The 25,345-nt window shown below is 42.5% G+C and overlaps 1 protein-coding gene across 1 annotated transcript in view; it reads right to left on the bottom strand.

Annotated features, from left to right (window-relative positions):
* Positions 1–25,345, bottom strand: part of Nell1 (NEL-like 1) — an 887,940-nt gene that overhangs the window by 855,821 nt on the left and 6,774 nt on the right. Inside the window, exon 2 of the mRNA NM_001037906.2 lies at positions 24,665–24,793. Within this exon, the coding sequence (NP_001032995.1) occupies positions 24,665–24,793 (129 nt within the window). The remainder of the gene's footprint in view (positions 1–24,664; positions 24,794–25,345) is intronic.

Here is a 25,345-nt window from a genome sequence, read left to right as displayed (position 1 = left end):
TTGATAAGTATCTGACTACCTGAGCTAAGAAGAGTCAAGTGTGCCTCACACTAGACCATTACTGGATCTCACACTTTATTCCTGTCATCATGATTAGTAAAACTTTTGGTTAGTTTAGACAGAAACAGAGGAAGAGTTTATTTTGGGTTGAAAAGCAATAGAATAAATTATTTGCAACAAAAACAGAAGATCATAAAGAGATGTATTATTCACAAATCTCTCCTTTCTTCTCCTAGGGGAGACTACCTCTTTGGCTGGCCATAAATCTTCTTTCATGTAAAAAGCAATATGCGCTCTTAGCGACGAGGACTTCTCTAAGGTCTGCCCCGCGCAGGACAGCAGACAGCATGGACTTCTACTACCTTTCCCCAAGCCTCTGAATAAAGTGTTTAAACAAAACAAAACAAAACAAAAGCAATATGCTTCTAGACAAAGGTCTCAAGGCCCCTGATGCTCTGCCACAAGCTATCCAAAGGATGTTCCGCCAGCTTATTCCAAACCTCAGATGCCTCACAAGAAACATGGAGAAATCAACCCTTGTTATTAGTCACAGTAAATGACTGAATGGCACAGCCACCGACCTCCTCCTCCTTAGAGGATGCAAGTCATTAATCCTTGCACCTCACAAATGTCCAGATCTGAATTCGTCTTTTGCCACTGAGGCTGAGTTCCAGAGTCACAAGAATTTACACTGATTAGAATGATCAATGAAAACATGCTGGGGACTGAAATCCCATCTCAAGACTTACCATCCATTTTTTTTGCCAGGAGAAAACACTCATAACTTATCTTGATTAAATGTTTGCCGGTTTCACATCATTACACAACAAATAAGGCCGTGTGATTGATTTCATGGTTCACCAAGCTCCAGGACATTTGTCTTTCTTGGTTGAGGATGCATGATGAAGTCACACCAGGCTATCAAGCGGAATATTTTACAATATGCAGAAAATTTTTCCCTCTAAGTAGAACTCCAAATGTTATTCTCTCCAGCTGTTTATCAAGAAGGGACCTCCCTTTCCTTAGAAGAGAAGACTTCTTAGCCCTGATTGTTGATTGGCTCACCAGTGTGGCTTTCCCAAGCCTACAAGAATTTACATCAGAGGATATAAAGTATGGTCTTTGGGGCAGAGACACAGCATCAAAATGTAGGGGCTGAAGAAGTACTAAATATCACACCCAGGCCCTTGCACATGCTAAGCAAGGCCTCGACCACTGGGCTATATCCCTAGTCCTCTCACTAGATTTCTTTGAAGTTCCCTATTTATGTAAATATACAGCCAAGGCTGAGGGCCATAGCAGATGAGGAGTCCTGACAGGACACAACATGAGACTTCTTCAAAGCTGTATCCCCAGCAATTAGAACTATAGATGGCACATATCAACTCCATAAAAGAATATAAGGAGAAAATTTTATCAAATAAAAGAACATTAAATCAATATTCCTAACCCAAAACAGCCATCCTCTCTGCTGTGTGGGTCTCTCCTAATGTTCTATACGGGCCTCCCCAGCTCCTGAATGTCTAATAACTTTATTTAGAATGGTACTGTCTGATTGAGTGACTATTCCCCCATGATAATTACCTAAATTTAACCTCAAAATAATTAAAGCAGTATAAAGTTTAAAGTTCAACTCCTTGGTTTCGCTGGCCATCTGAAGGGCTCAGTGGCCACATGTGACTTAAGCCACAGGGCTGGAGAATGTACAGCCCTTCTACCGTCACAGAAAGTTCCAGGGCAATAACTGATTTTATTTTGAAAAGCAGCAAGTGACCTTGGTGATTTAATCCTACCCTCTCTCCTTTTATGGCTGGCAATGAAATTTAATGGTAATGAACATAAGGACATAAATGTGGCTCAAAAACAACCACATAATGTTGAGAAAAGAGAAAGGGGGAGCCCCGTGAAACCAGAGAAACAAACAAATCTCTGTGGGGCTTTGGGCCACATTGAGTTCATCAGCTCTGACCCAGCTACAGAAACAGGAACCAGGGAACTTGAACAAGGAGAGGGCAGTCAGCCATGTCCCGGTTAGACCACATAGGAAGTATCATTTTCAGTTTCTGACAGCAAATACCATCAGGGGCTTAAACTATCAAACCATAAGAGACCATGATGGGGACCAAGGCAGAAAATTTCTGACAGGACCAATCTAAGTAACCAGGTAAAGGAAGGAGGGGACTTGGAAAGCTGTCCACAAATACCCCTACCAAAGAACTTGGGACTTTTTCATTCAGATCCTAAGTTGTGTCATTGGTTAGTTTTCTGTCAATTTAACACAAAACAGTCATTTGAGAAGAAAGACTCTGAATTCAGAAAATGCCTCTATAGGTTGACTGGTAGACGAATGTGGAAGGATTAATGACTAAAGCAAATAACTTTAACCAAATAACTGTGGATGGGTCCTGAGTTGTGTAAGAAAGCAGATTGAGCAAGCCAGTGTGCAACATGTTCCTCTGCCTCCAAGTTCCTGCCTTGAGTTCCTGCCCTGACTTCCCTTAGTAACTGAGTGCTAACCTGGGAGTTGTAGATAAACTAAACCCTTTCCTCTCCACACTTTAAGCCGTATAGCTTTATCACAGCAATAGAAATCTAACTAAGACACAGAAAGTTGAAACTACCTGAACTTTAAATACCAACTGTCTTAGTCAGGGTTTCTACTCCTACACAAAACATCATGACCAAAAAGCAAGTTGGGGAGGAAAGGGCTTATTCAGTTTAAACTTCCACATTGCTGTTCATCACCAAAGGAAGTCAGGACTGGAACTCAAGCAGGTCAGGAGGCAGGAGCTGATACAGAGGCCATGGAGGGATGTTACTTACTGGCTTGCCATAGTCTGCTGGGATTCATAGCCACTACGTCTCAAGATCTCCATGCCAAGATCCAAGTCAGAAACTTGTGTCTCCCCAGCCTCAAGATCTGGATCACAGGTGAGCCTTCCAATTCTGGATTGTAGCTCAGTCCAGATATAGTTAAGTTGACAACAAGGAATAGCCATTACACCAACTGTATGGGATAGGCCTAGGCTGGAAACATATGTGGAAGGGGAAAGTAGCCATGGACTTTGTAATGGCTAATCTTGGTTGTCAGTTTGCATCTGGAATCAAGTAAACCCCAAGCTATGCAGGATTTTCTGACTGGCTCATTAGAGATGCAAGACCCACCCTAAATCTGGGCCACACACACTAATGACAGCCCCCATAAAAGGAGATTGAAGAAGGAAACTTTGGCTTCTTTGCTGCTAGCCCTCACTCTCTCTGGCAAGTCTGTCTATCCTGCTGTTAAGGCATTTCTTCACTGGTGTTAGAGCCTACTCTTTTAAGATCCCAATGTAAACTGAAGACTGGAAGCTTCCTAGGAATTCTGGGAGACTCCAGCCCAAGATTGGTACTGCTGACACATCCAGTCTCATGGACTGAACAAATATGAGATCCTTGTACTTTCTTGTCAGAACACAGACATCACTCAGGTCACAGCCAGTAAGCCACTCAAATAAATGTATATATATATATGTACACATATATGTATACACATACATACGTATGTATATGCACACATACATTTGCATGGACACATACACTTCTGTATACACATATACTATCAGCTCTGTTCCTTTAAAGAACTCTAAATAATATAGACTTATCCATTATTTCCTATGGGGAAAAAATAAAAGTAAAGACAGAGAAATCTGTAATTTCAGCACATGGTAAGAATTCTGAAGGGTCAAACAAGAAGTGACAGGAAACAAAGCAAAAGCCTCTCTGAGTGAGATGGTCCCAGGGGGCCTCCATGAGAAACTGGCATTTCTTGCCAACCCCAAGTATGAGGAGGAAGAGACAAGAACAGGAAGTGAAGAGACAAGGTGAGGTGACAGAATAATCTGGAGGAGGTCTGAGTACCCAAGGGACAAGAAGAGCACCAGTGAAACTGGAGTGCTGGATAGGAATAGACAAACACTGCATAGAATCAGAATTAGCCTTCGAGATGATCCCATTGGAGTCCCACAAGGGCAGCTTTCACTCTCCCATCTCTAAGAGTGATCAGGCATAGCAGCAGATTTATCATGGGCTGTTGGACAATTACAAACCTCCTTAAAGAATGTTCTCTATAGTGAGATACGTTTCTTAGAATTGTGCGAACCATCAGTATCCTTGGCCATTACGGAAATGCAAAGAAAAGCATCTTTGAGATTCCATCTTACCTCAGTCAGAATGCCTAACATCAAACAAACAAACAACAAATGTCATGATAATGTGGGGAAAGGCTCTCTTTATTTGAAGTTTATGGGAGTACAAATTGTCATAGACATTATAAAAATCAGAATAGAGGCTCCTCAAAACACTGAAATTAGCATGACTGCACCCAGGTATGGGCACCCTGTGTATATCCTCAAAGGACCCTAAGTCTTGTCAGAGAGAGACCTGCACACCCACGTTCATTGCTGCTCAATTCACAACTGGGATATGGAACCAGCCTAGATGTCCAACAACAGATGAACAGATAAAGAAAATGTATTACACAGACATGCTGGAGTTTATTCACCCATAAAGAAAAACAGAGATCCTAACACTTGCAGGAAAATGGAGGGATCAAGAAATCATTGTATTAAATAAAATATAACAGATTCAGGAACACAAATACTTCATTTCCTCTCATATACACATTTTCGATTTTTACTTTTATGTGAGGGGGTGGTATAGGTCCTGACTATAGAGACTGTAAGAGAGAGGGGGAAGAGATATTAAGGGGTATTATAAAGGTTTTATGGATGGAAAGAAGAGGGCAACAGAATACAGGTGACATGACAGCAGAAGAGTGGCTAGCAGGGAGAGAAACCAGCCAGCAGGAGGGGTGGGGTGGTGGGGTAGAAGGGTGGAGCGCTGACAAGAGCAATGTATCTGAAAAGGCCATCACGAGAGACTGGACAGGTGGCACAGGGGATAAAACCACTCTTAGTTGTTGTTGTTGGTGGTGGTGGTGGTGGTTGTGTTTTAAGATAGGGTCTCTCTATTATGTTATCCCGGCTGTCCTAAGACTCCTGATATAGACCAGGCTGCCCTTGAATTCACAGAGATCCCCCTGTCTCTGCCTTCTGAATTCTAGGATTAAAGGCATACCCCACCAGGTCCAGCAAGAGCACTTATACTCTTGCAGAGGACTCATGTTCATTTTCCATGTGACCAATTGTAACTCTGGTTCCAAGGGACCCAATGCTCTCTTCTGACTTGGAGAACACCTACAATCACAAGATGCATATACATTCACTCAGGTGCACACACATACACATGATATAAAGCAAATAAACTTAGGGAGGGAGGGAGCGAGAGGGAGGAAGGAACATAATGAAACCTAATACTCTGTATACTAGTTAGTAATACTAAATATTTAAAATAATAATAACAATAATAGTAATAATAACAATAATTGAAAAGAAAAAAGGTACAAGCTATAAATGAGAGAGTATATCCAGAGATGTATATTGCAAGGCTGTCAATCAAACTTCTGAACCAAGCCAACTTCTCATCAATAAAAAGTGGATAAATGCCTTGTGGTGTCAAGCAGCAGTTCAACAAATCAGATCTGCATGCTGTGAAAAGAATGTGAGCTAAATGAGTTTCAGGAGGGCCACACTATACTACCATTTACATAATTTTATAAGTCATCCAGTACAACAGCTGATATTCACCGGGGGTTCTTATGCAGGAAACCCAGTAAATTATAACGTTATGGGGTCCGGCCAGCTTCATACACAGAACAGCACTGTGAAGCAAGGGTCTTACTCACCCAGATGAAAACGAAAAAGCAAAGTTAAAGAAACATTTCTGGACTATGCAGCTAGCAGGAGTCAGAGTAGGGGCTGAAACCTGGCAACACGGTGCAGAGGGCTAGACATCTGGCCACACTACAGGTGCCCTCTCTATTACATTCCTCAAACATAGATACATATAAATATACAAACATGAAATTGGTAGGTGCACACAATACACAAAGTGAGTTTGTGTGTGGAGGTTGTTATGGTTATAAGTGTGAGAAGGGGTGTGGGGTGAGCAGGTGTGCTGTCCCATGCAGGTCTATGTAGAAACCACAAGCTGGCCTCAGAAAGTCTTTCCTCAATTACCTGCCACCTCTGAGCCTCTGAGCCCCCAGAATCTCCCTATCTCTGTGTTCCCAATGCCTGTCATTTACTTCCTGAGCTACCTCCCCAGCCCCAAAGTAGGTTTTGAATATTCATCAGCATACTAAGCCCTCTAAGAAGGCTGAGAGTCCGAGAGTCCGCATACAGACTTGATTACTACAAGACCGCTGCTTGCTTACTACTGTTTGAAAGCCAAGTTTCTTACCTCCCAGGCTGGCCTCAAATTCACAGTATAACTGAGCATGACTCTGAGATCCTGGTCCTTCCTGCCTCTACTTCCCAAGTGTTATGGTTACAGGTACCCACCATAACCCCTAGTGCATTCAGTTTATTTTTTTGCCTCTGAGCAAACCCAGGCTTCCTGTACACGCGACAAGTACTCATACCCAGGCCTGTGGCTAATTTTAATGGGCCTTTGACAAGGTTTTTATTAGTTCTTTGAGAACTGCATAATTCTGGTCCTATTTTCTCCCCAACTCCTCCTCTTCCCTTTCCATCCAACTATGTGTCTTTTGTTTTAATGCAATAAAGTCCACTTTGTGCTGCCCACATAGATGTGGCCTCTACTGGAGCATGGCCAAATAGAACCAAGTTTTGACACTTGCTGATACTAAGATGCAACAAGAACCTGTTGCTTAATATCATACTAGTCCGTTGAAAATAATCCCCAGAGAAACTAAAATCTGACTGACATGAGGAGAAATCTATCACTTGAAAGATGTAGGAGTCAGCCGTGAACAAGCCCAGGCTTCAGCCTGCTTTCAGATACAGAGCCCACTTCTACACTGCTATTCCAAGCTATCATACTGTTTGTTCAGTGGACCATAAGCATGAGGATGGAGCCAACCTAGTTATAACTACATCTTGGCTTTCTTTCCTGTATTGGCTTCATCCAGGAAAAGTCATATTTAAATGAAATATTTGCATATAAAATAATATTTTCCTAATGATTTACATTGTAATTCTAGGAATGTGTTCCCACAGGAAAGAATCCAGTCCCAAAACATTCAAAATAAGTCCCAATTAAGAATCAGATTATTTGGAGTTGATGAGACAGCTCAGCAGTTAATGAGCTCTGGCTACTATTGAAGAGGAGGCCTGGGTTCCATTCCCAGCACCAACATGGTAGCTCACAATCTATAACTCTAACTCTAAGGAAACCAATGCTTCCTCTGGTCTCTTGGATACAAGGCACATATATACACGTAGATAGACACTCGTACATATCAGATGGTTTTGTTTTATTTTGAGAAAGAAAAGGGAATCAGAGCATCTATGCAACTGGAAGGATGGCTCTGTGGTTAAGAGCAATGGCTGCCCTTGGTGAGAACCTGAGTCCAGTTCCCAGCACCCATAGCTGGCTGCTGACAGCCATGTCTAATTCTGTTCTGGGAGGGCCTGAACACCTAGATCTACAGGTCCTGTACTCATTGCACACATGCCCAGAACCTGACACATGTGCATACACATATTAAAATATAAAAAAGAATAATTTTTAAAAACCTTTTAACTTATATGGAATCAAGATTAAAAAAAAAAAAAAGAATTACAGCATCCATCAAAGAACACTGTGGTCACAGTGTTCACAACATCCTCCTTTTGGTCAAGGGGTCATAGAGAACACATTTTAACCTATGAGAACTCGTATTCCTGGTTATTTCTGCTTTCTTGTATCCACTCTTTAATCAGCCAAACCGGTTGCCAAATCTTCATTTCTGGGCACTGCCAAGTAGGAAAAAAAAAAAAAAAAACATGAAATTCTATTAAGTAGAATTCACCAACTGACAAGACCACCATCTGTCCTGGTTGATTTAAAATACCTGTCAAATCGTTTCTTGGCAGAAGTTCTTTGGAATCTCTTCAGGAATGCTGTAACTCCATCATGTCAAACTTGTATATTCATTTCCAGTCTCATGAAATACAAGGAAACAGCTATGAATGGAGTGGGGCTAAGACAAAGCCCTCAAGCATCCGTGTCTGAGTTAATCTCTTTATCTACCACAACAGGTAACATATAGTCAAGGGGACTTACCTCTTCTCTCATCTGTACCATGAATATGAAAATAGAACATGCATGTACAAGGCAGTGTACAAGCCTGTGGTAGTTTGAAAGAGAATGGTCCCCATAAGTTCATACATTTGAATGTTTGGTCCCCAGTTAGTGGAACTGTTTAGGAAGAATTAGAAGGTGTGGCCTTGTTAGAAGGATGGTGTCACTGGGGCTTGGCTTTGATGTTTCAAAAGCCCAACCCAGGCCCTGGCTCTTCTCTTCCTCACTCCCTCTCTCCCTCCTTCTCTATTCCCCACCCCCTCTCCCCTTCCCTCCCTTCCTTTCTCTCTCCACCCCTCCTTCCTTCTCCCCTGCTTCATTGTAGATTAGAATAGAAAGCTCTCAGCTATTGTTCCAGTGTCATGCCTGTCTGCTTCCCACTATGATAATTATGGACTAACCCTCTAAAACTATAAGCAAACCTCCAATTAAATGTTTTCTTTATAATCATTGCTTTTGTCTTGGTGCCTCTTTACAGCAATATAACAGTTTTTAAAAAGAGCCTAACTTTTAGGGTTGTAAACAGGAATGTAGACTAGACACAATAGTTGAAATTATTTCTTTAAAAGAGAATATCCAGTCTAGTGCCAGGTGTTCTAGTGCACAGCTTTAATCCTGGCAATTGGAAGGCAGAAGAAGGCAAATCTCTGTGAATTTCAGGCCACCCTGGTGTACATAGTGAGTTCCAGGCCAACCAGGACTACCCAGTGAGCAGCCAAAGAAGATACGTGACATCACATCGTATCTCGTGCATATACATGTTTCACACACACATTCCACACTGTGGTACATATACCTAGTCATGTATACATTGTCAAGAAAATGAAAAAGTAAACCAGAGAAAATTTTTCTTTTGTCTCAAAAAGAAATAAAAACCCATCCCAGATGACACACATTCATTTTTACAAGGATTAAATAGATTGGATTCATTAAATTGAAACTGGAGAGATAACTCAGCAGTTAAAAGAACTTGCTGCTCTTGCAGAAGACACACTGGGTTCAGTTCTCAGCATGTACATGATTGCTTACAACTGACCAAAACAGGCTCTGACACCATCTCATACACTGTACGGACATATGCACATACATACACACACAAAATTTCTAATCAGCATAAATATATACTTCTTGAGAGAAAACAAAGTATAAAAATGTTCCTAAATTTAAACATATCGATTTTAAGTTATCTGGGAGAAATATAATTTACACTTATTTATTTGCATTTTCCTCTGATTTACATTTTCATTTCCTTGACAGTGTATACATGAGTAGGTATATGTACCACAGCATGGAATGTGTGTATGGAAGTATGTATATGTATGAGATCAGAAGTGATCTCGGGTATCTTCTTTGGTTGCTCTCCATTGTGTTTTCTGCAACCAGGTCTCTCACTGAACCTGGCTTACAATGTGGCTCATCTAGCTAACCAGATTAGCAGGGATCACCTGTCTCTGCCTCCTGATGACTTACAGGCTGACTACCGTGCTCAGCCAGCTTTTAGTGGTTCTCAGGAAGGGAATCTTCAGGCTTCACAGGACTTGATTTATCTACTGAGCATCTCCCCAGTACAGTGGGGAGTTCTCTGATTCTTCACTACAATACCCATCTTGTTTTGAAAAGTGCTTGGCATATAGCAGATATCCACTGTGTATCTTCTTAATGGAAAATTATGTATTTTCTAGGAACTACTCACGATGGTAACATCAATTAACACTGAATTTTAGTTTTCTCTTGTATACAAGTTGTTTATCTAAATCAGTCTTTACCATTACCCAGCACCCAAAGAGGATGCAAATTCCAGGTGGTCTTAACCAATTGTCATAGGTCAGTTTGTTCATGGGTACTTAGCTCCTCCAGCTAAAGTCTCCTAAGAGGCTCTTAATCATTTTTCATTTGTGCTCCTGATGGGGAAAGAAGCATGATTGAGAGAATCGATTTTAATGTGGATGTTGGGACTGCAGATCTAGAGAACAAACACAGAGTTTATTTGCTCCATTACATACATCTACTCACATGGCCATTTAACTATTTTCTAGACCAATTTGGTGCAGGTGTTAAATTTGGCCCAGGGAGGGATTTGAAAACCCACTCAAAGCTTGCTTGACTTTTTTACTTGGCAAGAGCAAAAACACCTATATTTGGGAGACACTTGGTATGTGGATTGAACCACTCCACTAATTGATTAAATGCAAAGTTGTACTAAATCACTCCATTCAAAGTGGAGGTTGACTTATAAATGTTCCCAGAGGTAATTAGTGACTAGGCATATCCAATCAACAGAAAAAACAATTCAGACTTGGGCAACAGCGGATGTCGGGGAATCAGGAAGATCGACATTAAATAAACCCTTTGGGTAACTTTATTTTCCTCAGATTTTTCTAAGCATTAAGAGCTATGGCACAGCCTTCCCATCACTTTGTGGAAACGATTACTACACAAGGGCATTCTGTAAACAGGAGTCTGACTATTTGATTCTCATCAGATACCACCCCTCTCTTCCTCTTCCTCAGGTCACCCAGGAAGTAGAAATTATTTCTTGAATATTCTCTAGACTTTATCCACACAGATTTTCTCCCCTTCTTTAGAGCATCAGAGGCCATGTGGTGTTTGATCTTCTACACTGTGACCTCAGCTCCTGTGTCTTCCACCAGAACCAAGCTCAAAGCTTAGCATGCAAAATGGAACCAAATACCTACAATCTCCCCTGGTAGGAACGTACATTAGTCTATGTTCTATCTTATTTTATGCAGCAGGTTACATGGGAAATCTTATCTCTTCTTTCCTTAAAACCCCTCCTCAAACATCTGCTAAAAAGTAATACTTTATGTAGCAGAGGAAGCAATATCATAAAGAACTTGTACTTGTGCATATTCCAATTTACTTCTGTCTGTGGTCATACCTAAAAGTGCCAATCTCATCTAATTTAGTTTTATAAATTCAACACCAGGAGATACAGACTTGGAACTGCTATCTGGGAGATATTGCCTGAAAACCATACTTCCTGACTCTCAGATATCCTGAGTCCTACTCAAAGTCAAGTGCAAGTACTGCAAAGTGACTTTTGAAAGTCCAATGTTGGGCTGGAGAGATGGCTCAGTGGTTAAGAGCACTGACTGCTCTAACAGAGGTCCTGAGTTCAATTCCCAGCAACCACATGGTGGCTCACAACCATCTGTAATGGGATCTGATGCCCTCTCCTGGTGTGTCTGTGTACTCATGTACATAAAATAAATAAATCTTTTTTAAAAAAGAAAGTCCAATGCTAGTATTCAGGGATTCCCTCCACTTTGACACATGCTATTCCTACCCATAACCACCCATTCGTCTCCCAGTGTATCCACACATCTAATAAAAATGGATCATTTTTTCAAAATAAAAGATGAATAAAACTCTTGCTAATCCAATTCATTGCACAAAGACCATGGTGAGGGGAGGGACCCAGAAAGCAAATCCTACCAGGCTCCAAAGTCAGCACTAGAGGAGCCAGCAGCTCAAGAGCTTTCTATTGAACTTCATCAACTCTGTGAACAGGACAGCAATGACACAAATGCCTTCTTGCCCCAAGTGCAGAGACACACATAGCTGTGCATTGGATGGTGAGAGATAAAGTAGAAACAAAAGAAAGAATGTCGCACTTCTGTTTTACACTTTGACCTTTTAAAGGAACTGTCCAATGGAGTTTAATTTGCACAAGCTGCCTAAATGGTCCTTCCCTTTCCAGTCATAGAAACTGAAGAATGATGACACTGAAAGACACACCTACTGGCACACTTAAGAACAGTCTCAACAGCATATCCCTAACTGAGGAGCTGATGGATTCTGGAGGAGGGGGAGTCAGTTTTCTTTAGCGGGGATGATCTTGAGTAGGTGGGCCTCTAATGGAGGACTCCACTCCCATGAATAAATGACCAGCACAGATTGGGCATAGTAGGTTATAAAAATCAAATTTGAAAAGGACATGAACCATCTAGAGACTGCCAGATCCAGGGATCCATCCCATAATTAGTCTCCAAGTGATGACACCATTGCATACAATAACAAGCCTTTGTTGCAAGGACGGTGATATAGCTGTCCCTTGTGAGACTAGGCCGGGGCCTAGCAAACACAGAAGTGGATGCTCACAGTCAACTATTGGATGGATCACAGGGCCCCCAATGGAGGAGCTAGAGAAAGTATCCAAGGAGCTAAAGAGATCTGCAACCCTATCGTAGGAACAACATTATGAACTAACCAGTACCCCAGAGCTCTTGACTCTAGCTGCATATGTATCAAAAGATGACCTAGTCGGCCATCACTGGAAAGAGAGGCCCATTGGTCAGGCAAACGTTATATGCCCCAGTACAGGGGAATGCCAGGGCCAAAAAATGGGAATGGGTGGGTAGGGGAGTGGGGGGGGGGGACTTTTGGGATAGCATTGGAAATGTAATTGAAGAAAATACATAATAAAAAAAAGAAAAAAAGAAAAAAAAGGACATGAAGATGGGAGGCAGGTTGGGGGGGGGATGAGTGAATCTCGAATAAATTAGGATAATAGGTGGGGGAAAAATATAATTAAAATATATTGCATATGTGTATGAAATCCCTTTTATATAATTTAATAAAATGCATTTTAACAAAAAAAAATCACATCGAAGTTCTTCCAATAATAGCAGAATCACCCTGATATAGTTAAAGCAAACATGAAGTTTAAACACAAAGGACTCACCCTCCCACCCCAATAATCCCACCTTCAAGGACCCCAGTAAGCCTAACATCTATGGGTTCTGCCCTCCTCATTCATTCACAACTCCATCTTTCTTTTGGTCTGTAGCAGTGGTCAAGGAGTGGCACACTGTGCCCCACCCCACAGCTATGCCTGCTTCCCTAGAGATCTGCTCAAACCTGAGATATATAGCTCCGCCTGCCTTCTGGAAGGCCCAATCCAATGAACAACACTCAGGCCAACCAACACCAGAGATAACTAGATGGTGAAAGGCAAGAGCAAGAACATAATCAACAGAAGCCAAAGCAACAAGACACCATCAGAACCCAGCCCTCCTACTACAGCAAACTCTGGATATTCTAACACACCTAAAGAACAAGACTTAAAATACTATCTCATGAAGATGGTAGAGGCCTTTAAAGAGGATTGGGTGCAGAGAGAACCAGGAGAGAGGCCCAGTTGGCCAGGAGAATGAATGGAAATCTGCCTGGGGTGGAGAGGAGGGGAGAATCTTTAGGAAGTCCCAGAGACCTGGGATAAGAGAGATTCCCAGGAGTCAATGTAAGTGACCTTAGCTGAGATGCCTAATAGTAGGAACACAGAACCTAAAGAGGCCACCTCCTGTACCCAGGCAGGTCCTACAGTGGAAGGATAAGGACACCAACCCACCCACAAAACTTTCAGCCCAATATTTGTCCTGTCTTAAAGAAATGCATGAATGGAGAAGAGACAGAAGGAAAGGCCAACCAATAACCAGCCCAACTAGAAACCCATTCCATGGGCAAACACCAAACCCGGACATTATTGATACTTTGTTGTGCTTGTAGACAGGAGCCTAGTATAATTGTCCTCTGAGAGGCTCCACCCAGAAGTTGACCTAAACAGAAGCAGATATCCACAGCCAAACATTGGACGGAGGGGTTGGGGACTCTTATGGAAAAGTTGGGGGACAAATTAAAAGCCCAGAAGTAAATGGAAACCCCATAGGAAGGCCAACAGAGTCAACAAACCTGGACCCCCTGGAAGCTTTCAGAATCTCATCCACCAACCAAAAAACAACCACAGGCTGAAATGAGAACACACACACACATATACACACCCCTTCCTGGGCACATATGTAGCAGGCAGATAGCTCAGCCTTCGTTTCCATAGCTACCCTGTCTGGCCTCAATGGGAAAGGATGTACCTAATCTAGCAGAGACTTGATGTGTTAGGGTAGAGGGGTAATCAGAGTGGGTCCTACCCTCTCAGCGGAGAAGGGGAAGGAAGTGAGGAAAAGGGACTGGATGAGGAAGGGATTTGGAGAGGGATCAGCATTTGGGATGTAAACAAATTAATTAATTAATTAATTAATTAATTAAATTTTTAAAAACACGAAGGGCTAACTCATTCTCTGTCCCCTCACAATCTTGTTCTCCTAAACACACAGGCACACACATACATGCACACATACACACACATCTGCACACACATATACACACATCCAAACACATGTACAAGTGCACACATATTCACACTCATACACACACTGTACACAAACACATGCATACAAGTACACACATATACACACTTCTGTGTGCATGCACACACACACACACAACTAGACCTACCACCTTAAGATATAAGGACATAGTGACAAGAATTTACAGTCTGTGTTCAGTGTTCAGTCCCAGAACTTGGTACACTTTAATTTACTCTCACCTCACTACAACTGGACTTCACAGGAACTATTTTCACTGATGTTTTATCAATGTGTACATGGAGAGACTTAGGTAGAAAATGTAGGTGGCATTCTAATTAACATGGTGCACTGCCCTTGAGTGATAAGATCATACAGTGTGGTATATTAACTGGATGGAGCTGAAATGGAAAAGCCTGTGGACCTGCTCTATCTAGTTAGGCAACCTCTAGTCACACATGACAGATGAAATAGGAATGGTGTAGCCAAAAAGTGGATTTTAATATTTTATCACTTTAATTCACTGGAAATCGAGCATTGGAGAAAGTGAGGCTTTGTGACACTAGATGTCATTCTATGAAAGGTGACACAATCCTTGTGATACAAGAGAGATGAGCTGGTGAGTGAGAAAGCATCCAGGCTGCTGCCTTGGGAAAGGAACTTAGGCAGAGCCTAGCACTGTCAGAGTTGAGGACAGGAAGCTCAGAATTTGGGGAGACTGAGGAATCTAGGTTTGTCAGGCAAGGTAGGAGAGGCTACTGCAACACAAAGAAAGAGTGAAGGCCTCCCTTAAAGTCTGCAGCCAGCTGGGTACTAATGGATTCATACATGTGAAAATATTGCCCAGAAATAGAGCAGAAAGCCTACAAAACTAAAGCAGCCAACACACAAGAAGTGTGTGTATTTCCAGCAGCCCAGGGAGAACTAACATTCCTTGGGCACTGGGTGGAGTTTGTCAGAAGTTTTGCCTCAGTGATAGGAAACAATTGTTCAACATCAAATGAGCACTCCTCCAGGGCATTCTGTGCAGCCTCAAAAAGTAGAGTCTAAACGCTTAACTGTTTCCCAATAATTCAACTGTATTCTAGAACACAACTCAAAGAACATTTAGGCAAACATCACCATGGCTAACACTCAATGAAAAATGGTCTAGGCGTGCAAGGCACAGGGCTACAAAGAAAAAAAACTCAGCCAGTGAAAACTGATCCAGGAGCTGTAGAGAGAAGTCAGCAAGCATAATGTTTGCTGTGCAAGCACAGGCAACTAAGTTTGGACCACCAGCAACCAAGCTAACGGTTGACATGGAAATGTGTGCTGCTATACTTCCCTGCTTGTGGGGAGAGGAAACAGAGACAAGCAAGGTTTGGGTGCTCACTGGGCCTGCACAGACAAGCTCAAGACACACAAAACCTCAGCATGGCAAGTGGATTAGGCATGAAGCCCCACCTCTGAACTGATAGAATAAGGGTCAATTTTCCTTAAGGTTCGACCCTCCATACATTGACTGTACTCCAGTGCATGGGCAAACAGGCAAGAATATATGGGCAACACAAATTGGACTTGGTGGGGTTAAGAAAATATAGAGGACGCAAAGTTGGGTGGGTAGGCAAGTATGGGTAGGTATGGGGGAGGGGAGGTTGGAAAAAAAAAAGACAATAAAAGATATCTGAAGACCAAATGGCCAAATTTTTTTAGATTTAATGAAACTCAAATCCATCCCATGCAGAAGAAATATGGTGACAATTACAGCGCTATATGTCATAAGCAAAATACTTAAAATCAGTGGTAAAGAGAAGCCGTGAGGAAGCACAGGGAAGCTAGGTACATTATCTCTGAGCAAAGCAGTGACACAGCAGATTTCGAGCTAGAAACAGCATGAATAGGAATGAGAGAAAGTAAACTGTCAACCCAGAGGTTTATGCTCAGCAACAATGTATTTCAACATTGAAGGAAACATAAAGACTGTCTCAGATATATAAAATCCAGAGGAACTCAGCACCAGGAGACCCACAGTCTAAAAAATGTTTAAAGAAACACAAATTTACACAAGGGATACAAAATACAGAAAACAGTAACCAAATTGACAAGAATAAACGGAAGGCAGGGTTTTTTTTTAACTTAAATTGATTTAAATAATAATTGGCTGGTTAAATAAATAAAGTAAGAATGGAGCCTGGAAAGATGGCTCAGTGATGAAAAGCCCTGGCTAATCCTCCAGAGGATGAAGTTGAGTTCCCAGCACCCACATGGCAGCTTATAACCATTTGTAACTCAAATGCCAAGGTATCTGATGCCCTCTTCTAGCCTCTACGGACACAAACCATGCTCATGATCATATACATATAGGCAAAACACCTATACACACCACACACATACATACACTCACATACACACAAACATACATACATACTCAGATATACACACACATACACATGCACACACATTCAAACATACACACAAACACGCACACATGCTCACATATACACACACAGACACATACACACATGAATACACATACTCACATAATACACACCCCCACACATATACATACACACACATACTACACACATACTCATACATACATGCACACTTACACATACACACACACTCACCCATACACACATATACAGACACACACATACACACACATATATAGATGCACACATATACAGATACACATATACACAAACATTCACACATATACAAAAACACGCACATAGTCACACATACACATATAACACCCATATACACACATACATATATGAACACACATATACACACATACACATATACACAAACACACACACACACATACTCACACATACACATGCACACACACATACACACAAACACACACATATGAACACACACTCACACATACTCAAACATACACATGCACACACACATACACACAAACACACACATACTCACACACATATGAACACACACTCACATATATACACACACACAAACTCATGCATACACACATACCACACACAGTCATACATATACACACTCACACACACACACACTACACACACTCTCATACATACAGGCACACTCATGCATACACATATACAGTAAGAATAGGTCTGAGCATTTGGTTGGAGAGTACTTGTCCAGCATATGTGAGATCCTACACCAAGCCCTGCAAACAAAAACAATGCTAACAATGCAGGCTGCGGCCCAGCATACAAATAAAATATGTTGCAATGGCAGTTCAAAGGTCAGGAAGACAGAAATGGACTACTGAAATGATCTTATACATAATGTGACAATATGCCATTAGAAGGTAGTGTTAGCATAAAGACAGACTTTGTGTGCCCCAGAGTAACCACTAAAGTCACAAAACAGAAGGTTGCATTAAGAGACCAGTAAAGAACAGAAATGGAATCACGTTTTTAAAAGCTATCCACTTAATTCATAAGACAGAAAAGAAAGAAAAAGAAAGAATAGAAGATGGGAAAGGAAGGAGGGGAAGGGAGGAGAAAGAAGGGGAGGGGAGGGGAAGAGAGGGGAGTGACAGAAAATAAAAACAGAAAAAGACAAATTTAAACAACCACATCAACAGTCATACTAAATATAAACTAAACAATAGAATGAAAAGATTTAGGTTGTCTGTTGATTGGGGGCTGGAGAGGTAGCTCAGGAACCAGGAGCACTGGTTGTTCTGCTAAAGGACCTGGGTTCAGTTCCTCCCTGTAACTCCAGAAAGCCCGGTGTCCACTTCTGGTCTCCGTAAGCACTGCATGCATGTAGTGCAAAGGCATATATGTGGACAAAGATTCATACACATGAAATAAAAATAGATTTTTACAGGTAAGTAAATCAATAAATAATGCCTTAGTTGCTTTTCTATTACTGGGAAGTCCCTCTTCCCTAATGACTCTAACTTGTGGCAAGTTCACACAAAACTAACCAATACCTAATAAAAAGGCAAGCCCCAGCTATATATGTACCCTAAGGAAAGCATCATAAAATTCTATTTGTAGAAAGCTCTAGAGAGTGTAAATTAATCTATAACGATAGCAGAACAGCAGTTTGGGGAGACAGAGATGGGGAGAAGTGGGTGATAGCTTGAAGTGACAACTATATCCTTAATTATTATGGGATGGTTCCACAGGTGTATTCACGTGTCAGAATCACCATATCATACTGTTTTAATATGCACAATTTATCACGTCAATCATACCTCAATAGAGTTGATTACATTCTAATCTAAAATGTGATTGGAATAAGTTATTAAATCCGGTTTGGGCTTTAAATATTATTAAGTCTAATATATATTGATTGGTACAGGTGAAACCTCCAAAGGTGGTGAAGATTTTGTTTTTGAAGATTTTGAAGAATTTTGAGGATTTTGTTTTTAAAGTTTTTGAAGAATTTTGAAGAGTTTGTTAACAAAAGGTTAAAGCATCTTAGCAGGAACTTTCTGTGTCAACCGCATGTTGAAATGAGAACATTTCACAATGAAACACACGTGTAATTTCACCGGCATGTTTTCACTTGTTCAACATGGTTCCTCTAAAACATGAGGCGCATTCATTGCACACTCTACTGGACAGTTCTCCACCACAGAGGGGGATTTAGCTGAACTACTCGGAACACAGTAGTATTCACATTTCTGCCCAGCAATGGGTAGTCAGAAAAACGCCCTTCCCAAAAATGTCCACACTTTAGTCACCAAGTAAACAAATTGTCTTACTTGGCAGAAGGCACTTTAAATGTGATTACTTTCTGAGTCTTGAAATGAGGCCACTGTTATGTATGACCCAGTGTAATCACAAAGTCCTGACAGAAGGGAGAGGGGGACAGCAGATCCATACCCAAGTAGACAGTATGTGAGTGGGGCAGAGGCAGGAGGCAGTGTGACAGCGGACACATGTGCTGGAGCACTGTATCAAGTCCAGGAGGATGGTAGCTATGGAATGGGGGAAAGGCTCAGTTATGCATGAAGAACACGGCTTTTCAGTACCCCAACATCAGTTCCTGAGAGCTCACTTTAAACTTACAATGTCCAGAATTCTAAGATAATTACATTTTGATGTAACTAAATCTGTGGTCATTTGTTATAACGACAGGAAATAAATAACACAAATTGTGTGTGTGTGTGTGTGAAGTTGAGATACTGCTTCAACCATTACACAAGAATTGGGGAAAGGTTTTGACTTGGGTAACAAAAATAGCCCCCTCCAAAAAAAAAGTCTGAAGGGTGTGGTGGAAAATGCCTTCCACAGACTGTTAATAGAACTTCTGAGAAGAAAGTGGAGAAGACAGTAGAGAGTCTGCCCTGCCTCTGAGACTATTTGATTGTTGTTAAATATGTACAGCTGTGAATGCTCAAAGGCCACTGCTCCTGGAGGCTGAGAAGGAAATGAGAAGCACCTTGCCAACAAGCAAACAAGGAATCTTCAGATAGCAACGGAAAGACAGGCTGAGATTGGCCCTGCGGTGACCTGGAAAAGACACCTGCCAACAGTGAGCATGGGTGATTAGCTGAAGGGACTGCAGAGGTGGGGAAGGCACCCGCCAGTGGTGACTGGGGCTGAGTGGCTGTGGATGGGTAGCTGAAGGGACTGCAGAGGGGGCCTGACTTCCTGCTCCTCGTGAAAAATGTCAGAAGCAAGAAGGAGGTTGAGGCAAAAAACTGCTAAGCAAAAGGGAAGGAGGGGCTGATTGTTTGAGGGACTCTCGGCCCACCTCCATCACAAAAGAGAACAAAATGAGACTGACTCCAGAGAGAGCCCACTCTTGAGGGGAGACCAAGTGTAAGAGAACAAGGCAGTGTCTTGAAAGGATTCAAAGACCGGAAAAGTCCATCACCCACCCAGGGATCTGTTGGAAGAGATCAAGTGTGACTGGGTCACCCTGTATAGAAGAGCCAGCCTCCTGTCTCTCATAGGCAGGAGACCACTAAGATTATTAGACATACTAAGAATCCATGTCAAACTTTATATGCCCCAGTACAGGGGGATGCCAGGGCCAAGAAGTGGGAGTGGGTGGGTAGGGGAGCAGGGCGGGGAGAGGGTATAGGGAACTTTTGGGATAGCATTTGAAATGTAAATAAAGAAAATATCTAATTAAAAAAAATTTTTTTTAATAAAAAAAAAGAATCCATGTTAACTAAAACAGCATAACATTTGGCAAAAAAACAGACACCTGGACCAGTGACACAGGAAAAAACACTCAGAAACAAAGCCAGTTTCCTACAGCCAACTGATTCTTAACAAATGGGCGATGAATACACATTAAAGGAAGGAACACCAAAAGGACAAACACAGCAAGCTCAGCATTATATGTGAAAAGGAAGACACTGATCCTACAGAATAGAATACGATAGTGCTTCCCAGAGCAGAGGAAAGAGAGACGGGGCGTGAGTGAGGGCCTGATGAATGCAGTTGGTTAGCTGCAGTTGTTCTGCCGCAAGTAAGAAAGCTATGATTAAATACCTCCAAATAACTGGTAGAAAAGAATTTGAAGGTTTGGAAAATGGAATAGCAAGAAATGACTGAGGTGATAGACATGCACCAAGCCTGACCTGATCCTCACACACTGGCCTCAGGCACTGAAATCAGACTCTGCACCCCATTACTATGTACAACTGCTATACATCAACCAAAAACAAAATCCAGTTTTGAAATGTCCCCAATGCACATATCTGTGATCACAGCACTCAGAGGACTGAGGCGAGAGCATTTCAAGTCCCAGGGCTGCCTCGGTTACATAGTTGTTTCAAAATCTACAATAGGGACCAGGGAGATGGCTCAGTCAGTAAAGTGTCTGCCACACAAGCAAGAGAAGCACCACTGTAAAAAGCCAGGTGAGCAGTGCATATCTGAATATTGGCATATCCGCATATCGGCATATCCGCATATCGGCATATCCGCATATCCGCATATCCGGAACCACAGAGCCTAAGAGTCACAGGGTAAAGATGGGTGGATCTCTGAAGTTCTTTAGTCAGTCAGCATAGCCAATCAGTGAGCTCTGGACTCAGGGAGAAACTCTGTCTCTAAATAAATAAATAAATAAGGTGGAGAGACATAGGGGAAAACATTTAACATTGACCTCTGGCCTCCACGTGCATTTACATATGAACACACTCATGCTGTGCACTATTTTGTCTCTTTTTTTTCCAAAGCTGAGGACCAAACCCAAGGCCTTCTGCTTATTGTGGGAACACTCTACAAACTGAGCTAAATCCCCAAACCCCTGTAATACTATATATACACACACACAAACACACCCAGATAATGAAGTTAGAGATAATAAAATAAATAAATAAATTTTAAAATATTTCTGAGAATTTTACTCTGGCAGAAACATCACCAGCTTGAACTGGAAAAAAAGTAAGAGGACGAAATGAGTCAGGGCTCACAAGACCCCCAAACTCTACTGACAGGGCACAGGCTGATACACTCATTCAGCTGTAAATACATGTTCTCCTTCATGCAAAGAGAAAGGTATCCCAGAGGGGTGTGCCAAGGACAGGGGGCAGAGGTTGTGCCCAAGCTTTGAGATTCAGTGAAGTTGGTACTGCTGGGCTCCCAGATTACTGGGGTGGGTGGCAGCCCCCTTCTTCCCACTCCTTCCCCCTTTAAGCAGGAGCGTCTATTCCATTTCTGCCTCCCTTATCTTTTGGAAGTAGTATCTTTTTTCCCCCCAGTTCCATGGGCCCACGATGAGGAAAATTCTGTCCCAAGTGTGTCTCATCACACATGATTTAAATGAAGAGCAAGGTTTAGGACTTCAACAGACACAATTGAAGGAGATTTGGGACAGTGCGCTGATGCTTCAAGCATTAAGATTGTTGAAGGATAGGGGTGAGATGGTTGTATTTTGCATGTAGGACAGACATGAATCTTTGGGAAGTAGAGGATGCAATTCGCAGAACAATGGTTTCCCCAAAGCAGTCCAGGAGTCAATCACCAGAACCTATGAAAAATGCCACCTTAAGAGATAAAGGAAGCTTTGCAGATATAATAAGACGTTGGCTGGAGAAAAAAGGGCATCCTGGGCTATCCCGGTAGGTATGCTATAGCCAATCACAGGAGCCCAGGTTACAGGAAAATGTCTCACCCAGTTCCCAAAATTTAGTTTCTCTTCCCACCAAGGATGCTAAAAACCCCCACCTGGAAGACTCCTAGAGGTAAACACCAACCCAGAGAGCAAACAGGTTCCAGAGAAGAAGCCCCGCCCATGGGCTCGGCAATGGAATGAATGACCCGCAAAGTAAACAAAAGCCTCTTCCGAGGTACACTGGGCAGAGGACTTTTCATCAGACTGAAAAGGCTCATTAGTCACTGACACACTAGGCACAACAGCTGGCTCTAAAGATCAAGAACTCTCTAGACAGGTGGGACCCCTGTCCCAGGAAGCTCACGGAGCACCCAAGCCTTCTTAGCAGAGAATGGCTGGGATTCTCACTCTCCACGAGGCAAAAAGGAAAGCAATCCGGTGACCCAGCCTTTGTCCTTTTAGCCACACCAGCTTAAATAGTTCACCAAATGTCTAAGTAATTAAGTGGAATTCACATACCTGTCGTTTTGCAATAAGTCATTGTTACTAACAATTGGTTAGCTCTCCATACAGTGAATATCTTAAATCACATCCAATATAGGTTCCGCGATTGTAAACAAACCATGTTGCTATTTGTGTTGAACATGCTATGTTCCCTGTGTGCTTGTGTTTTAAACCCATGCTCCCCATCTGCTGCTGTCATTTGGGGGAGCTCCTGAAGCTTTAAGCAGTGGAGTCTAGCTAGAGGAAGAAGTCACCAACCTTAGTGTTTATCAATCCCCACTCCTTCCTGGCTTACACTCTGCTTCCAGGCTGCTATGATGTGAGCTGTTCCACCCTCCCTCCCCTGCTATGACTGACAAAACCTTCTAAAACTGTGAGCCAGGATAAAGTTTTCCTGCCTCAAGTTGTTTGGTTCAGGCATGCAAAGGATCAGAGCAATGAAAATCTACCCAGTACACTTGTCTTCACAGAAGGGGGAGCTGGAAGAACCTTGTTAGGCATTTTTTTACAGGGAGATACCAAGCCTCGTGCCTTACATATCTGCTCGGTGCACTCCCCTGCTTTCACCTCTGCGATGGTCCCATTGCTGTGAGATTAAAACACAGCATCGAGCAAGCACACAGCCTCCCACTGCATAAGCCATCCGAGTACGCAAACCCATGCCACCTGTAAAGTATCGCCTCTGACTGCTGGTCCAAGATAAATAGGCAGTGCCTAACCCCTTCCGACACTCACCACCCTCCAGCTATTCTGCACCTCTATCTGTTGGCTTCTGTTAAAGGCTTTTCTACATGTAACCGTCCACAGTGGCCAGATTTCCCTCTCTTCTGACCCCAGGTTTTCCTTTCAGGTTTCAAGTCAGTCCCTGCTGACCTGCTTTCCAGGTGGCCTTTCTCTGGTGACCTCTGTCTCTTACCCAAACTGAACAGACCTGTCTGTGTTACCCTTGACTGGCAGTCTATACATCCCCTTGATGGATAAGCAAAGCCACTTTGATTCAACAACAATCTGTGGAATTTTCTGACTTCTGCATTCTATTTTAGGGCAGGGGCTACATGTATCTTCTTCACTCTTGGCATTTGAGATAGTACACAGAAGAACGCTAAAACAATGCCAGTGTTCACTAAACAAGAACTATACATCAGGCGTTGTTCCAGAGGCCCCACTAGGGAGGTGCTGCAGGGATCTGTCAATTAGATGAAGATACCAAGGCACAGAGAAGCTAAGTCCCACAGGCCATAGTGCCAAAACTGGAAGGCAATTGCAATCAGTGGGGCTCCAGAGCCCAAGCTTCAAAGCACTCTTCTATCTTGGCTTTAGAAAGGCTTGTTAGATGGTGTGTAGTCAGGTGTGTCGTTGGCAGAGCTGAGGAAGCTGTGCCCAAAGAGAATGTGGCCATGGGCACATTCTTCCCACAGATAAGACAGGGACTAGAAACATCGAAGATAGAAACAATCATGAGATAAATGATCTGTAAGCCAAGCATGGCTGAGCAGCAGCTTTCAAAAGTTCTGCAACTTAATTCCACTACCAGGTCCCCGCCAAAGTCCTTGGGTGAACATTTCACTGTCAAAGCAAGTATCTTTCCACCACACCTCCACACGCCACATGCCTCTGCTCACTCTCAGAACTTTCCCTGTTTATCACACACTTCAGGATAACAACACAAGAAAAGCAGCAAAGGTGACCCCAAACCAGGAGGGTAAGCATACCCCTAGACCAACTCCGCCTCTCCTACCCCCACCCCACAAAAAAAAAAAAAAAAAAAAAAAAAAACAGACATATGTTTTTACCTTGAAACAGAAATGCCTTACTGGCATTGTGTAGTCCAGCCACCTGAGTGACGCCCAGGGTGGTGTTCACAAGGTCAAGTTCAGTGATGATGTCCATCTGAAGGTCAGGGTCCATCCCAAAGCCCAGCACTGGGGAGAAACAGATTCGTGTTGGTTTATCAGGCAGCGATACATACAGAGCAGATTACAGAGGGGGATGGGAGCAGGATTCAGCCAAGGCAGTTAGGAGTGCTAAGGAGTTTGCACTGGGAAAATCAGGGAAAGCAACTCCACCCACAACCCCTCTCAGAGCTCAGCTTCTTGGTACCCTGCCCCGACCCACTCCATTATAGATGGCTAATCCCACACTGAAACTCTCTGGGGCCAAATAAGCTTCAGAATTCAGGACATATCGCAGGTTAAAAAGGAAATATGGCCTACATGGTATGTTTTATGTAACACTCTCTGCAAAGTCATGGCCTATAATCAAATTCTAGGGTGTTTCTGATGTGAAAAAAAAAGTGCTGTTTTCTGCTAATTGAAACAATGATTTAAATAGCCCAATATCCCTTCAGGACACATTTTGTCACCAAATGGATTCAACTCAGGACAGTTTTGTTGTCTGGTGAGTTATGAAGAAATTTTGATTTCTAAACTTTGGGCTGTGAGGATGGGGATGGTGGGTGCAGGACTGTGGTGCTG

Source organism: Mus musculus, chromosome 7, assembly GCF_000001635.26.
Source record: "Mus musculus strain C57BL/6J chromosome 7, GRCm38.p6 C57BL/6J".
Classification (NCBI taxonomy): Eukaryota; Metazoa; Chordata; class Mammalia; order Rodentia; family Muridae; genus Mus; species Mus musculus.
This window is presented reverse-complemented; position numbering and strand designations above follow the sequence as displayed.